This window comes from Bos grunniens, chromosome 5 (assembly GCF_055505025.1).
Source record: "Bos grunniens cultivar Pamir isolate PY7600 chromosome 5, Bosgru_T2T1.0, whole genome shotgun sequence".
Taxonomy (NCBI): Eukaryota; Metazoa; Chordata; class Mammalia; order Artiodactyla; family Bovidae; genus Bos; species Bos grunniens.
In genome coordinates, this window is record NC_141169.1 from 27332187 (window position 1) to 27348997 (window position 16811).

The 16811-nt window shown below is 47.0% G+C and overlaps 1 protein-coding gene across 2 annotated transcripts; it reads right to left on the minus strand.

The window, feature by feature from the left end:
* Positions 1-6729: 6729 nt before the first annotated feature.
* AMHR2 (anti-Mullerian hormone receptor type 2) lies at positions 6730-15415 on the minus strand. Of its 2 annotated transcripts, none has more exons than XR_015163596.1 (11): positions 15137-15415; positions 14686-14868; positions 14285-14476; positions 13941-14015; positions 13677-13795; positions 13351-13581; positions 11946-12064; positions 11635-11807; positions 11335-11482; positions 11012-11148; positions 6730-9581 (listed from the first exon to the last, which is right to left on the minus strand). XR_015163596.1 is itself a non-coding variant. In XM_086399180.1 (11 exons), exons 1-11 carry the CDS (start codon positions 15186-15188, stop codon positions 9372-9374), a joined length of 1635 nt encoding a protein of 544 aa, XP_086255306.1. In that variant the 5' UTR covers positions 15189-15415; the 3' UTR covers positions 6730-9371. The 2 variants fall into 2 exon arrangements, 1 of the variants encoding a protein (XP_086255306.1); XM_086399180.1 differs by having other exon boundaries at positions 11950-12064.
* Positions 15416-16811: the final 1396 nt, after the last annotated feature.

Consider the following 16811-nt stretch of genomic DNA (forward strand, 5'->3'; position numbering starts at 1 on the left):
TGAACAAATGGAGGAATAGAGCATGATGGTTCTGGAGTTAGTCAGACAGACCTGGATTCAAATCGTGACTTTGACACTTAGGTGTGACCTTGAATAAGTTAACCCCTTGGATCATCAATTTCCTCATTTGTAAAACAGTGGCAATGGTACCTACCTCATAGGGTTGTGATTAGATAATTGTGTATCTGTCACATAATAAGCACTTATATGCTACCATGTAGTAGTATCATGATTCTCATTTATATTAAGAACTATTACTGTTAGATTCAGGTGATTCCCAGGATTCTTCGGCTTCCCTTGTGGCTCAGCTGGTAAAGAATCCACCTCCAATGCAGGAGACCTGGGTTCGATCCCTGGCTTGGGAAGATCCCCTGGAGAAGGGAAAGGCTACCCACTCCTGTATTCTGGCCTGGAGAATGCCATGAACTGTATCTAGTCTGTGGGGTCGCAAAGAGTTGGATGCAACTAAACGACTTTCACACAGGATGATTTTTAATCTCCCTGCAGGACCTTTATAGATTGCCAGTATCCTCCATACCTCTCTTCACTTACCTGCTAGTTGGGAAATTCTTCCTCAGATTGAAACTCAGATTTCTTCTTTTTTTTTTGACTGCACTGTGCAGCTTGCAGGATTTTAATTATTTTATTTGTTTTTGGTTGTGGCGGGTCTTTCTTACTGCGTGGGCTTTTCTTTAATTGTGGGGCTTGCATGGGGGCTACTGTCTCGTTGCAGTGTGCAGGCTTCTCATTTCAGAGGCGTCTCTTATTGCAGAGCACAGGCTCTAGGGGTCCCAGGCTTCAGTAACTGCAGCACGTGGGCTCAGTAGTTGAGGTTCCCAGGCTCTAGAGCACAGGCTCAGTAGTTGTGGTTCCTGGGCTTAGTTGCATGGGTTCTTCCTGGACCAGAGATCGAACTCGTGTCTCCTGCATTAGCAGGCAGATTCTTTACCACTGAGCCACCAGGGAAGCCTAGCTTGCAGGATTTTAGTTCTCTGATCAGGGATCAAACCCATGCCCCCTGCAGTAGAAGTACAGAGTCCTAACTACAGGACCACCAGGAAATTCCCTAAACTCAGATTATTTAAAAAGCATGTAAATAATGCTTTTAAAGCTCATATTGCTCATTCATTAAGTCTTAAATGATTTACCATGCTTCTGTCATTCATTCATTCAACAAATACTTCTCAAGCTAGCCAGGTACTGGGGACATAGTGAAAACACAGAAGAAAAAATCCTTGCCTTCATAGAGGTAATATCTTGGTGGTAGAGGCAGAATATAAATAAATATGTAATAACATTATTATATAAATTATGAAATTGCTATTATTATTATTATGGCTACTGTATAATAAAAAAACAAAATAGAGAGAGCTGGTTAAAGTGAAGCAGGGAACCCAGTTAGGAGGTTGCTGCTGTGGTCCAAGGGAGAATGGTGGTGGCCTGGATGGAAGTGGTAGAGATGATCAGCAGGGTCAGACTCTGGGTGGTGGTGGTGGTGGTGTAGTTGCTAAGTCGTGCCCAACTCTTGCGACCCCATGGACTGTAGCCCGCCAGGTTTCTCTGTCCATGGGATTCTCTAGGCAAGAATACTGGAGTGGGTTGCCATTTCCTTCTCCAGGGGATCTTCCTGACACAGGAATCAAACCTGGATCTCCTGCATTGCAGGCAGATTCTTTACTAATTGAGCTACAAGAGAAGCCCCCAGATTCTGGGTATTTTTTTTTTAATTGAAGTATAGTTGATTTATGGGTTCTTTTTTTTTTTTAAGGTAGAACTTAGCAGGCTTGGACTGGATGTAGAGGTGAAAGGAATAGAGAAATCAAGAATAAACCCAAGAATATTGAGTGGGAAATAATGGTGTCATTTTCTGAGATGAAGATGGGGGAGGAGCAGACGTAAGTATTTTTGGACAAGGTTAAGTTTAGGAAACCTATCAGATATCCAAGTGGAAATGTTGAGAAGGCAATTCGGTGCTCAGGAAGAGGTCTTGTCTGAAGAGAAAACAATCCAGAGTTATTGGGGTATCTAAAGGAGCTAGTAAGATCGGTGAGGGGGCACGGGTAGCCAGAGTAGGAAAAAAGGCCCAGAACTTGAACTCCCGCCTGCCAGTATTTAGAAATTGGATACAGAAAGGATAGATTCTCCCCTTTCCCAGTGAGTAAGTGGGAAATCTGAGGAAAAGTGTGAAGAAAGGATTCAAGGAAGAAGCTATCAAATGTTTAAATGCTGTTGATAAATTGTGTAGGAGGCAGACTGAGAACTGGCCATTGGATTTTGAAGAACAGTGAATTTTTTTAGGAGTGGTTTTAATTACATTCTAGGGATGAAATTTTGCTTGCCACAATTTGAGGAGAGAATGATATGTGAGAAGGTGGAGGCAGCAAATAAAAGTGATTCTTCCAAGCATTGTTAGTAAGCAAGGAAGCAGAGAAATGGAGCAGTAATCATAAGAGGGTGGGGGTGGGGGGCGGGGGAGAAGAGGACGGGAAGTCTGGGAAGGACTTTTTAAGATGGGAGAATTTAAAGCATGTTTTTAAACTGATGGGAATCATCCAGTAGAGAGAAAAATGGAAGGGATAACCAAAGGAGCAAAGTTCCTAAGTGACCAGGAAAAAAGGGGTTCAAGTTTACAGGAGAAAACATTGACCCTAGATAGGACAGTTCACTTAATACAATGTAGTGGTTGAAAGAATGACCCTTGTGTGTGTGTGTGTGTGTGGCGTAAGGATGTGTTCTGATTTTATTGATTTACATGCAGATGTCCAACTTTTCCAACACCACTTGCTGAAGAGACTTTTTCCCATTGTAGTGTATTTCCTTTTTTTACTCTGATTAAATTTATTTATTATGGGGTGTGCTGGGTCCTCGTTGCTGCGCGTGGGCTTTCTCAAGTTGTGGCAAGCAGCAGCTATTCTCTGCTTGGGGTTCTCAGGCTTCTCATTGCGGTGGCTTCTCTTGTTGGGGAGCACAGGATGTAGGCTGCATGGTCTCCAGTAGTTGTGGCACACAGGCCTAGGTGCTCTGCAACATGTGGGATCTTCCCAGATCAGGGATCGAAACCGTGTTCCCTGCGTCGGCAGGCGGACGCTTAACCACTGGACCACCAGAGAAATACCAAGCATGAGCTCTTGTTACCTGAAAACTGGGTTCACCTCTTGGTAGGTGTCAAGCCAAAAGACACAACCAAGCCATAGAAGAAGGAAGGATTTATTGCCTGCAGCAAGTAAGAACACTGGGAATCTGTCCCAAAGTAGAGTTTCCCTGAACAGCAAGACTGGGGAAGTTTTAAGCTAATAGTACATGCATATTCATGAAGGGGTGTGAACAGAGTTGAATTCAGCATAGAAGTGGGGCAGAGGTTGACAGAGTCCAAGCTTTAGTTGGTTGAAGTCATAAGGGTCAGAAAAGGTCAACGTCATTAGTCCATTCTCCACCTTGGTGGGAGCCGGCAGAACTCAAGGCTGTGTATCAGATTGTTATGTATACCCCTTGACGAGGAACTGGGACTCTGTTTTATCCCTGGATTATTGTTTCTTTTTTTAAAAAAAAAATTTATTTATTTGGCTGCACCAGTTCTTAATTGTGGCATGTGGGATCTAGTTCCCAACCAGGGATTGAATCCAGGCCCCCTGCATGAGGAATGCAGAGTCTTAGCCATTGGACTACCAGGGTACTTACCCTGAACTATTGTTTCTTGACTGCTTTTCTTTCATTCCTACATTCCCTCATTTCCCTTAAGATAATTGAATACTGAGACCTGTTCAAGGACAAGCACTGTGGCCAAGGTTAGATCACAAAATGGCTTAGGCCAAAAGGACTTCTCTTGTGTCAGAAAAGTCACGCTTGGTTCTCTTTCTCCACGGATACCCCTACCCTATCTGCTTATACTCTGAATCCAGAATACTTTCTTTGTAACCTTGGACAAGGTAATTCAAAAGAAATTTCCCTGTTTCAGTTCCCATCTCTAAAGTGAGGGATAATAATACTTAATTCATAGTGAGGATTAAATGACTTAATATATGCAGGACTCCGAACACTGCTGAACATATAGTAACCCCTAGACTACATGTGTTAGCTGTTACTATTGTTACAGGAGGGAAATCAGAGTCCACAGATCTAGATGTAAATGCATTGGTAGATTTAGTGAGGGGGAAAATGTGACTCTACTGCTTGCTCCTGATCTTTTTTTTCTTCAGGGAAATAAGCAAGATTATCAGTTGAGAGTGAGGTGGAGGAATAAGGTCAGGAATAGTCATCTCATAAAGTGTGCAAATAAATTAACTAGGGGGTTGTATTAGGATTGTCGGTCAGTATGGAGGGCTGACTTGAAGTCTATGGGCCACATGTAAAGTGAGACCCGTCAGCACAGGTGGTAGCTGCTTCCAGTTAAACGCCAATGCTTGGGTACAGCTGTGAAAAAGGAAGAGAACTGGATTTAACTTGGGATGAGGTTTGCCTGCAAAAATATAAGAGAAATGGAAAGAGGGGCAAGGCTGTTGAGAGTGTAGCGATTATAACGAAAGACCATGGAAGATAAACTGAACAAAGAAGAGAAAACTTAAGGGGTGAGATGAATAGTGAAAAAGTGACAGGGTGAATGGATTGGATGTGCCAATAGAGGCTTTCTAGAGTAACTGAGCTGAAAAGGCAGGAGTTGGTACCCAAAGAATGGAATGCTTGAAGCAGATTTGGTAGCTAAGGGTGGTAAAGGAAAATCTTGTTGGAAGGAAAAAGGTCAAGATGAAAGGATTAAAATAGTGACTTAAGTCACTAAGAATGATGATAAAAGTAATGATGAAAAAGACTTTGACCAGATACTAAAATATTCAACAAATACACAAGTGACCAGGAGGTCTGCAGGTAACCACAACGCAGATCATGTGGTCTGATGGCATGCATTTCAGAGAAGTTTGGATTTTTAAGGAGAAAGAGCAATGGTCTAGAGGCAGCAACAGAGAGCAAGGAAAATATCCACCTTCCTCCAGTGTCTGTGAAAGAAAAAACAGTTAACACTCCAGGAAAAGCAAGGTTCATTTTAACCGGTGGGAGAAAGAAAAGAGGACATTCAGAGAAGAGGTTGAAGATATAGAATATTTGTAGTTGTTTTCCTACACCTGAGGAAGGCATTGCTGTTGCTGCTGCTACTGCTAAGTCACTTCAGTCATGTCCGACTCTGTGTGACCCCATAGACAGCCCACCAGGCTCCCCCATCCCTGGGATTCTCCAGGCAAGAACACTGGAGTGGGTTGCCATTTCCTTCTCCAATGCATGAAAGTGAAAAGTGAAAGTGAAGTCGCTCAGTCGTGTCCGACTCTTAGCGACCCCATGGACTGCAGCCCACCAGGCTCCTCTATCCATGGGATTTTCCAGGCAAGAGTACTGGAGTGGGGTGCCAACGCCTTCTCCGGAGGAAGGCACTATAGACATATAAAGCAGCATGAGACATCTGTTGCTTGCTCTCTAAGAACTATAGGTAGGCAGGCCTATGGCAGTATGTGAAGGCATTAAACTGGCACAGGACAAAAGGAAAAAAGGTGGGTGGGGGCAGGGGACTTCCCTGTTGGTCTAGTGAAAACTGCGTTTCCAGAGCAGGGGGCATGGGTTCAATCCCTGGTGAGGGAACTAAGACCCTGCATGCTAACAAGGGATAAGTGGGAAAAAAAAGGAGAAATGGCATATTGCAGATTCCACCCAAGTTAGTGGCAGATCCAGGTTAGGAACTCAGGACTCCAGAGTCCTAAACTGGGTGCTATAATAAAACCAGAAAGAATATAAACTGTGCTCCTCCATGCTCTCCATGCTTCCCATTACAGACTAGGTGAGAATATGATGGTCACAAATGAAACAACTTCAGCAAACACTGTATCAATAAGCACAAAATATGCTACAAATCATGTCCCTTAGTGCCAAAGGAGGGTGCTATAAGTGACCTGTGGGGTTTTTTTTCTAAGAATTTTTTCTGGTGATAGCATATTCATTTACATATTTTTCCTAGATCCTGTAAGGAATTCATAAGACTTAAAGAAAACTTGGAAAACACAGAAAAGTAGGAAGAAAAAGAAGACTGCTTTTGAGGTCCCATCACCAAACAGAATCACTAATTATTATTTTGGAATACTTCCATCCAGTCTTTTTTTTCACTAGGCGTAGACATTTTAAATTAATAAGTAAACATGTAATTTTAATATACAAAATATGCAAAAAATTCAAAATTCAAGAGGTTAAAAAAAATCAGTCCTTTTCTATCGTTTTACCCCTGTCTTCAGCCACACGGTTTCCCTCCCATGAGCCATTCTATTCATAGATTTCTGTTTCCAAGTTTATAAGAAGTTTATTTATTTGTATACTGCATCTCCATGAGTATGGAATCACTAATCATGGCAATGCCATACTAGTTATATACTGCATTTGGTGAAGTAATCTTTAAAACTGGGACTTTAATATTTTATCATAGAATCGTGGAATTATAGGGTTGGAAATTACTCAAGAGAATCATTCATTCAACTTACTGAGAAAATTAAATAAATAAACTCTTAAGAGTTCAGAGTTAGAAGAGCCAAGATTATCATGTAGATTTTCTGAATTTCCTGTTAGTGATCCCTCCAATACAACATATTACAGCACATCCACTCAAAATATTGCAAGTAAACATCGTAATGCTTACGACAAGCCTCCCCTTGTTTTTTTTTTATATTTATGGCCTCTCCACAGTTTTGAAGCAAGTCATAGTTTTTATTTTTTTAAATAAGCTTTATTTTTTCGGAACAGCTTTAGAGTTACAGAAAAACTGAGAAGGTAATACAGAGTTTTCATATTCACCATACCCTGTTCCCCTATTGATAACTCTTACATTAGTATGGTACATTTGTTACCCAAATAAGCCGATATTGATTCAGGATTATTAACTCCATACTTTATTCATATTTCCTTGGTTTTTACCCAATGTCCTTTTTTTCTATTCCAGGATTTTATCCAAGAGGTCATGTGTCTCCTTAGGCTCCTCTTGGTTGTGCCAGTTTCTCAGACTTTGTTTTTGATAATCTTGACAGTTTTGGTTGGGTATTTTGAAAAAAATTGGTATTTGTTTGCTTTTCTTGTGATCATAGGTTTATCTTTGTTTTAACATAACCCTAGGCTTGTCAACATATGTTCATATAATATTATCTGTTTCTAATTATTTGTGGTGTTTCCATAAACTTCACTTTTTTATTATTGTAATTGGAGGCTAATTACTTTACAGTATTGTGCTGGTTTTTGCCATTGACATGAATCCGCCACGGGTGTACATGTGTTCCCCATCCTGAACCCCCCTCCCACCTCCCTCCCCATCCCATCCCTCAGGGTCATCCCAGTGCACCAGCCCTGAGCACCCTGTCTCATGCATCGAACCTGGACTGGTCATCTGTTTGACATATGATAATATACATGTTTCAATGCTAGTCTCTCAAATCATCCCACCCTTGCCTTCTCCCACAGTCCAAAAGTCTGTTCTTTACATCTGTGTCTTTTTTGCTGTCTCACATATAGGATCATCGTAACCATCTTTCTAAATTCCATATATATGTGTTAATATATAGTGTATTGGTGTTTTTCTTTCTGACTTACTTCGCTCTGTATAATAGGCTCCAGTTTCATCCACCTCATTAGAACTGATTCAAATGCATTCTTTTTAATAGCTGAGTAATATTTCATTATGTATATGTACCACAGCTTTCTTATCCATTCATCTGCTGATGGGCATCTAAGTTGCTTCCATGTCCTAGCTATTGTAAACAGTGCTGCAGTGAACATTGGGGTACACGTCTCTTTCAGTTCTGGTTTCCTCGGTGTGTATGTCCAGCAGTGGGATTGCTGGGTCGTATGGCAGTTCTATTTCCAGCATAAACTTCACTTTTAATGGCTGAAAATCCCTTCTTTGTTATTTAAAGTCTGTATGACCTTGAACACATTCTAAACTTCTCTGAGCCCTTGGTAAATAGTGCTCACAGCATTGTCATGAAAAAGGCAAGTGGACTGTTGAGCAGAGGCAAGACAGAATGAAACTTATGTTTAAAGATTATTCAGAGTGCTGTTGAAACTAAATTATGGGGGAAATAGGTGGCCACCAGGGAAGTCCTATATACAGAGTACATCATGTGAAATGCCAGGCTGGATGAATCACAAGCTGGAATCAAGACTGCTGGGAGAAATATCAACAACCTCAAATATGGAGATGATACACACTAACGGCAGAAGAGTGAAGAGAATCTAAAGAGCCTCTTGATGAGGGGTGAAAGAGGAGAATGAAAGCTGGCTTAAAACTCAGCATTCAAAAAACTAAGATTATGGCATCTGGTCCCATCACTTCATGGCAAACAGAAGGGGAAAAAGTGGAAGCAGTGATAGATTTTCTTCTCTTAGGCTCCAAAATCACTGCAGATGGTGACTGCAGCCATGAAATTAAAAAATGCTTTCTCCTTACAAGGAAAGCTATGACAAGCCTAGACAACATATTAAAAACCAGAGACATCTCTTTGCTGACAAAAGTCCATATCGTCAAAGCTGTGGTTTTTCCAGTAGTCATGTGTAGATGTGAGAGTTGGATCATAAAGAAGGCTGAGCAAGAGGAATTGATGCTTTTGAACTGTGATGCTGGAGAAGATTCTTGAGAGTCCCTTGGACTGCAAGGAGATCAAACCAGTCAATCCTAAAGGAAATCAGTCCTGAATATTCATTGGATGGACTGGTGCTGAAGCTTCAATACTTTGGCCACCTGATGCGAAGAGCAACTCACTGGAAAAGACCTTGATGCTGGGAAAAATTGAAGGCAAAAGCAGAAGTGGGCAGCAGAGAATGATATGGTTAGACAGCATCACCAACTCAATGGATGTGAATTTGAGCAAACTCTAGGATATAGTCAGAGAAGGCAATGGCACCCCACTCCAGTACTCTTGCCTGGAAAATCCCATGGATGGAGGAGCCTGGTAGGCTGCAGTCCATGGGGTCGCTAAGAGTCGGGCACGATTGAGCGACTTCACTTTCACTTTTCACTTTCATGCATTGGAGAAGGAAATGGCAACCCGCTCCAGTATTCTTGCCTGGAGAATCCCAGGGACGGGGAGCCCAGTGGGCTGCCATCTATGGGCACAGAGTTAGACACGACTGAAGTGACTTAGCAGCAGCAGCAGAATATAGTGGAGGACAGAGGAGCCTGGCATGCTGCAGTCCATGGAGTTGCAGAGAATCAGACACGATCTAGTGACTGAACAACAACAACAAACACAGGATCTACATAAATGCGTATTTACACAGGAGAAGTAGTCCAGGTAGGTTGAGGATTTCTGGAAAAAGGGCCTTGCTGAACCGTGAAGTGGCAGGCACTCAGCTGCAGCCTACTGGGGAGAATGGCAGACGGGAGGAGTGGAGAAATGGTCTTCCAGGCAGCAAAGTGAGCAGTCCTGCGCACAGCCCTCAGGGAAGGGGTGGGCCTCCTCAGGAGAGGCCAGGGCAGCCAGGCGCTGCTGTACACACTCAGCTGTTAGCCGCGCTTCAGGGTCTGCATCCCAGCAGTCCTCCAGGAGCTCTCTCAGGCCTCCAGGGTCCTGGGAAGAATGACCGGGAGGCAGGCTTTACTTCAGAACCCTGAGTGGCCCCAGCTTAAAAAGGCATCCTTGATGGCCCAGGTCTCAACACTCCTCTACTGTTCCTTCCTGGAGCCTCCTTCCTCCCTTTCACCGAAATCACGCCTTTCATTTCCTCTCTTATGAGAAAAGTTCTCTCCAAAGAGTCCACCTTTTCCTCTGAGATGCTAGTTCAGACTCATTAATGGTTTAACTGCTCCTTTCTCTCAGGCAACCAGCGTCTTCTGCAAACAATACCTAGCCTTTGTTACCAAACCCAACAGACACTTGAGCAGTGGAAACTTCAGATCAGGTAGCAGCAGAAGGGGCCTCCTGTAAGGAAACTGTTTTCAGCAGAAACCCTGAAATTTCACTATTCAGGCACTGTTTTAACCTTATCCCTAGTTCTGGCTTTAATTGGGTCGTGACAGAAACACAGAGGTGTAAAACAGAATGAGGAAATTATTGGATTAAATATTGGGCTCCAGGGGACTTCACTGGTGGTCTGGTCGTTCAGAATCTGCCTTGCTATTCAAGGGACATAGGTTCGATTCCTGGTGGGGGAATTAAGATCCTACATGCCTCGGAGAAACTAAGCCCAGAAGCCACATCTACTAAGTCTGCGTGCTCTGGAGCCCAAGGAACACATCTAGAGAGTCTGTGTGCCCCAGTGAAAGATCTCACATGACGCAACAGAGATCCCACGTGCCACAACTAAGACCCGATGCAGCCAAATAAATAAATGTTTTTAAATTTATTCTTCCCTGGTGGTACAGTTGTTAAGAATCCACCTGCTAATGCAAGGGACACAGGTTTGATCCCTGGTCCAGGAAGATTCCACATGGTGTGGAGCAAATAAGCCCATGCATCACAACTAAGGAAGTTCGCTGGCCCAGAGCCTATGTTCCTCAACAAGAGAAGCCACCGCAACGAGCAGCCCACGCACCGCAACTAGAGAAAGCCCAAGCGCCCCAGTGAAGACCCAGCATACACAAAAATAACAAATGAATAAATACTTTTAAAAAAATGTTAAAAAACAAATATTGGGCTCCAGTGTACCAGGAAAGCAGCCATCCTGGGGGCAGAGCTCAGACCAGAAGCAAAGCCAAGGAGGGCTTCCTGGAGGAAGGAACTGAGGAACAGGGCAAACTGCTGATGGAGAGAAGAGGGATGGACAAGGCAAACCTGAGCAAGAGGAAGGTGTGTGTCTCAGGAATGGGCTATGTGAGGCTTACAGTGGAAAGGGATGAACATGAGTACAGAGCAAGTTTGCCCAGCTCCAGCTGAACATGAGCCAGGAGTGGTGGGAGACGGGAAGGGATAGGAACAGGAGGGCTGTCCTGGTGCATAGGTCCCTGAAGCCCATGTCGAGACTCTCCAGGTCCCCAGCCCCCCAGCCCGCACCCTCTTACAGTGGTCAAGCAACACCAGGTGGATGGAACGTGAGGGCGCCTCCTCTCCTCCACCGCCAAGGTCCACAGCTCACAGGCAGTGGGGGTGCTGCCCAGTTCTGCCTCATAGGCCAGCTGGAAGGGTGGTGGTCTGCTGTCTGGGAAAAGGCACATGAGGCTAGGTGTCAGGTAGCCCAAGGGGTGCCTTCTTGTAGAAAGACCAAGAGGGAGAAAGGTAGAGCTTCCTGGGTCAGGACGTAGGTGAGTCTAGAATGAGCAGGTGGGGCACGGGGGCGGGGGGCAGGGGGGGGCAGGGAGGGGGCCGCTGTCACATCCATCCTCACCAGGTCGCAAATCTGGGCAGCGACTCATAATCTCCCACAAGAGCAGAGCCAGAGAGTAGATGTCAGCTCGCCGCAGGGCTGTGCCCCAGTCCTGAAGGTCCAGAGTTTTGTCCAAGAGCTCCGGTGCCATGTACCGCTGGGTACCAGCCTGGACGGCAAGGATCATCTCCATGGCAACCCTCAAGCCCCCGACTAGACTCAGCAGCACCCCGTACACTATAGGTGCTGCCGCACTGTCGCTGCTCCGTCATCAGCACCACCACCACCATCCTGGGTCTCTCCCTCCTCCAGAGTACTGACCTCCATGATTGCAGCCGGCCCTCGGGGTTGACTAGGGGCCCAGGTTGGGGGCTGGGCGAGGCCAGGGAGCACCAAGGCGAGGCCCAGATCTCCGATGGCGCATGACCCATCGTCCCGAACGAGCACGTTCTGGCTGCTCAGATCTCGGTGGGCGATACCTGGTTTGTACTGGCCTGTGGGAGAAGCCAGGCTGAAGGGGCACGGATCTTCTTCTTTTGTCATTTTGACCCAATCCTTCCCCTCCAAGCTAAGGGAAAATCAGAAACAGCAGCATGGCTCCTGACTCCCATGACTTCTGGCCCCCAGCTCACCCACCATCCTGCCAACGTTCCTCATGGAGAAACGCCAGGCCCTGCGCCAGGGACAGTGCCATCCGCAGGGAACTGCCCCAGTCACTGGTGTGCTGGGTCAAGTAGTGGCACAGGGAGCCCTGGGGAGAAGCAGAGAAAAAAGGGGGACACACAAAGCTGGAAGAGGCTGATTCACCCCAAGGAGCAGAGATCAATTGTCAGACTTCCCTCCGCATCTCCCAGCAGACTTACACATGGCACACCCAGAGCACGGCAGTAGGCAATGCAGGAGTGAGGGTGTACATCACTTAGATTGACAGGAAAAATAGTTTATTTTTCTATTTTAAACTCTAGTTTAAGTATCCTGAGCACTTGGCACGTGCCAGGCCTCCTGTAACCCTCACTACAACCCTGGGAGGTGGGTACTCTTGTCATTCCTGTTTTATGGATGAGGAGCTTGCTGGAAATCCCTGGGCAAGAGAGTTGTACAACCTGACCCCCCAGCAGTCTGACTGCCAGCATCACTCACCTTTAACCACCTTATACTGCCTCACAGGACTTGGGATAAAGACAGAAGAGGCCGAGTAGGCTAGGTGGGGGCACCCGCATGAGTCACCTGGCCTGGGGTGTCACCCCGTAGCAGGGCGTGGGTGGGGAGAGCCATTGGGTAGAGCAGCTGGGAGGAAAGGAACAGTGGAGTCCCTCATTCTACAGACATTATTGAGCGCCTTCAGTGTGCCCGGAAAGTTAAACAAAACCAAAAAAGTGGTGATTTTTGAGCTGGGCTGTGAGGTATATGGTCAAAGGAGAGACTTTCCAGAACTCAAGATTTCAGAGGTGGAGGAACTGTAGGTGACGATATCCCAAGTCCTTAGAGGCCTACAAGGCTGGTGCGGTCTGCCCCTGCCTATCTGTTTCTCTTCATCCTTTTTGCTCATGATCCTCCCTTTGAGTTACGCCTCCTTAGTCTTTTCTTATAGGACCTTTTCAGCACTTAATTCACTTGACACTTTACATTTCTTTCTGTGTTTGCTTGATCCCGTTCTGTCTCCCCTACTACTCTGTAAAATCTGGAAAGGGCAGGGGCTGGGTGTGTTTTTTTCCAGCAACATATTGTTCATCAATATTAGTTGAATGGATAGATGAATGAATTTGGAAGTCTGTGCCCAGAGATCTGTCTTTAACATTGGTTTTCCTTAAGGTTGGGAATATGAATTGTTTTGATTTCTCCCTTTCCTTGTCTATATATTGTAAGTCAAAATTATTAGCAAGTACTGCTTATAATAATAAAAAGAAAAAAAATAAAAAGCATATTTAATGTTCTGGAGAAAAGGCAATCTACAGCAAAGGAACAAGCCTCAACAGGGCCTAGCTGCCACCACTCCCCGCCCCACCTTCCCACACACAGACAGTCCTTGGTCCTCACCTTGGGGTGCAGTTCTAGTACCAGCAGGGGCCCACAGGGCAGGGGGCCAGGGCAGCCCCTGCTGGCGGTGATAAAGCGGACAATGTGGTCATGCTGTAGGCCTGGCAGCTCGTACAACGCTCTCTCAGCTTGGAACTGGGCCACAGCCCTCAGGGGGAAGGCCTTGATGGCTACCAGCTTGCCTTGCAGCTGCCCAGCCCACACCACTGCGTGACCTCCTTCCCGTATGACCTGGTGGGGACACAGTGCTGGGTTTGGGCTGGGCTTCCTCTCCAGCACACTCTCTGAGAGTGCCCAGAGGCCCCCTCCCCGCCATCCCTGGGCACCTGGGAGAAGCACAGCTCAGGCAGCTCCGGCAGCTCAGCACTCCAGTCCCTGCCTGAATCTGACTCTGGCTCGGGCTCTGGCCCACCTCGCTCTCGGCAGGCCTTCCGCTGCAGCAGGGCTGGGGCAGAGAACAGCCTTAGGGTCAGGGTACCCAGGCATGGAGACTGGGAAGTGATGGGGGTCAGGAGAGCCTGGAGAGGGGTCAGAGCGCTGGGGCAGTGCCTTGGGGGGGGATCACAAGGTGGGGTGGGGTAGAGTAGTACCCAAGATGCTGCTGCTTAGCAGCAGCAGCAGCAGAAGCAGTCCCAGCAGCAGCAGCGCTATCCAGGTGGACTCCCCTGGAGGTTAGAGCAAGAAAGAAGACTGGGTGAGCCCTGCCCCAAACCTTGCTCTCTGTTTCTCTCCCTCTCCTCAGAGAATTGCTTCTCTACCCACCCCCACCCTGGTCACAAGCCCCCTTATCTTCCAGTCACCAGGGCAACCAACTTCTCAAGGCCAGGAGGAGGGAAGCTTAGGACAGCGGTAGGGTGAGAATTGGCCCTGGTTCTAACCTCTCATCTAACCTGGGCCCCAGCCCCCACCTGGCTCCAGCACCTTGGGTGGCTACCTGAAATGGCCTGGGGGCCCTCCAAACCAGGTGTCCCAGGGCTCCCCAGAGGAGGCAGATGGCTGTAATTGGCATTGCAGAAGTCAGCGCCACAGGAGCAGGTGAAGAGAGTAGAGCTGGGGCGAGGATGGGCTCGGGGACTTGGGTCACAGCGGGGGGACTCACAGCCTGGCTCATCGCTGTCTCGGCATCCTGACGCAGAGGGGTTGGGAGAAGGAGGAGAGAAAGGGAGGGACAGAGTGTGTACGGGTCTGGGAACACAGAGGGCATCCCTTCCATCTCTCACAGCCTTTTCTTTCCCTCCACACATTCCATTTCTCCTGCCCTCCTCAGCGGCCACCCCCACCCAGGATGAGCCTCTCTCCCACCCGGGTATGCCTGGCAGATGCTGCGCCGTTCACCTTGCATCTCCACCTGTGCCTGGTCTTGGGTCAGGTTCCAGATTCCAAAGCAGCAGCGGCTGTAGAGGCAGTGGATAACCCTGGGGGGGCCCGGCCCTGCATCCAGCAGCTTCCCCAGGTTCTGTGTGCTTCCCCGCACTCCAGGGGCCTCGAAGAACACACAGGTCCGCCTGCTGGGGGGTGCTGCGGGCCAGGGTAAGGGGAGGGGAGGGGTCAAGATGGGAGTGAATGCAGGGGCAGAGAGAGACAAAACATGTTCCGTATTGCAGAGCTAGCCTGGTAAAGCCACAGGAGGAAACAGGGTCAGCAGAGGCCTGGAACGTGACCCCCACCAAGGGAACACCTGGCTGTACCCTTCACCCTCACTCACCCACTCCACTCATCACTCTTCAAGTGCTCCCTCCCACGATGGGTGGCTGGAAAGACCCTGCTTCTCCCTGTAGACACTTACCTTGCACAGCTGTAGGAAGCAGTGCCCAGAGCCCCAAGACCCCCAGCATCATGCTGGAGCGGGCAGCAGGAGCCAGCACAGCTGTCCCTGGCCAGAGCTTCCTTCAGACACAGAGCACCGTGGGGCTTCTGATCCTTCAGCCCCCAACTCCACCCGCCTCCCTCTTCCCCGTCTCTGTGGGGGAGACGGCTGCTGTGGGGGAGAGGATGGGTGTGGGGAAAAGCAGGGAGAGAGGGAGGAGCAGAGAACCAGTCCTGTATCTTCCTCTGTTCAGCCACCTCCTCTTTTCTCTGTAAAGTGGGAGGAGGGGGCCTTAGAGTTCCCACTGAGAACAGAGTGATGCCAAACCTCTGCCCTTTGCTGACCCTAGGAAAAAGTGCTGGCTGCTGTCAGCTCTTTCCAGGCTGGAAACCCAAGTGAGGTTAAGTGCTCAGAGCCATTCACCTGTTCCCAAAAGCCCTTCTAGCTCTTATTTTCTGGGCTCAGATCTGCGGTTCTGTGGGCACAGACAGGCTTCACAGGCCTAGACTTTTGAGTTGACCTGATTTTCTAAACTCAAGGGTCAGGAAAGCAGCTGTATAAAATTAGAGTTTTTAAAAAATCACATTGAAAATAGGTGTATGAAGGTAGATTTGATGTTATCAAAATTTTTAAAAAATCACATTGATCACCATTATAGAAAAGGTAACAAACTTTATTGAGCACCTATGTGCTAGGGCACGACTAGGGCTATGAATTTTACAATCATCACATCTAATTCTCCCATTGAGTTATTATTATCTTCACTTTACAGGTAAGAAAGCTGAATTTAGGTAACTTGACCAAGGTCACTCTGTCAGGAAATAGCAGTTAGGATTGGACGTAGTAAGTCTGATTCTAAAGCCCAGGTCCTGTTTTCCTTTTTTTTTTTTTTTTGCATTTATGGCCATGATGCCTGAAAGAAAATACAAAATTCAGCAGTAAAAAATATTTTCTTTTAACACAGTATTTGAATATGGACTGAGAAAATGTGTACCAATACCTGTCAGCCAACCACTATAAAAAGATAGTACAGTTCAAACTATCACCACCAGAGGTCAGCAAACATAGGAGAAACTCAGGACACAGTGAGGGGTCAGAAAGGGCCTCCTGGAGTGACTCATATCCACAGTACATCTCCAGTATCTATGAAGCTGCAGGAACTGCAGACTGTGACCGGAGGGCTCAGAGTGTGTAGAGGGAACATCAGCGTGGAGATGGAAGGAGAGCGGTGTAGATCCCGTGCCGCAATCGAAAGACAGGAGTCCAGCTCCATCAGATTACTGCCCAGAAGAAACTGTGGAACTGGCTCTCATGAGAATTAGAGGAATTCTGGTTCCCTGTTTTCCTAGCCTTCTGTTCCGCTGGTGGCTACCTGGAAACCCTTTCTAGGGATGATCTGGCTTAGATGCAGGATGATTCTGGAGTCTGTCTTCCGAGGAGCTTACATGAGGGTATCAAAGCCCCAGTAGTGTGAAGCAGCAGCTAGAGGCATGACCAGGGCTTTGAGGCTGATGGATAGCTGCCCATCCCTCCTTGGGCTCTTCTAGGAGTCCAGGCAGGTGGAATGCTGCACTCAGTTACAACTATCTTCCTTTGCCAGATCTAAGTCTGGGACTGAGAAGTATCAATAACTTCAGATATGCAGATGACACCA

Coding starts and splice junctions, on each gene's coding strand:
- AMHR2 (XM_086399180.1), bottom strand. CDS start 15,188: ATGATGCTGGGGGTCTTGGGGCTCTGGGCACTGCTTCCTACAGCTGTG. Junction 11,149..11,334: donor CTGCCCAGATTTGCGACCTG/GTGAGGATGGAT, acceptor GCCTTTTCCCAG/ACAGCAGACCACCACCCTTC. Junction 9,582..11,011: donor CCTGGTGTTGCTTGACCACT/GTAAGAGGGTGC, acceptor CATTCTTCCCAG/GACCCTGGAGGCCTGAGAGA.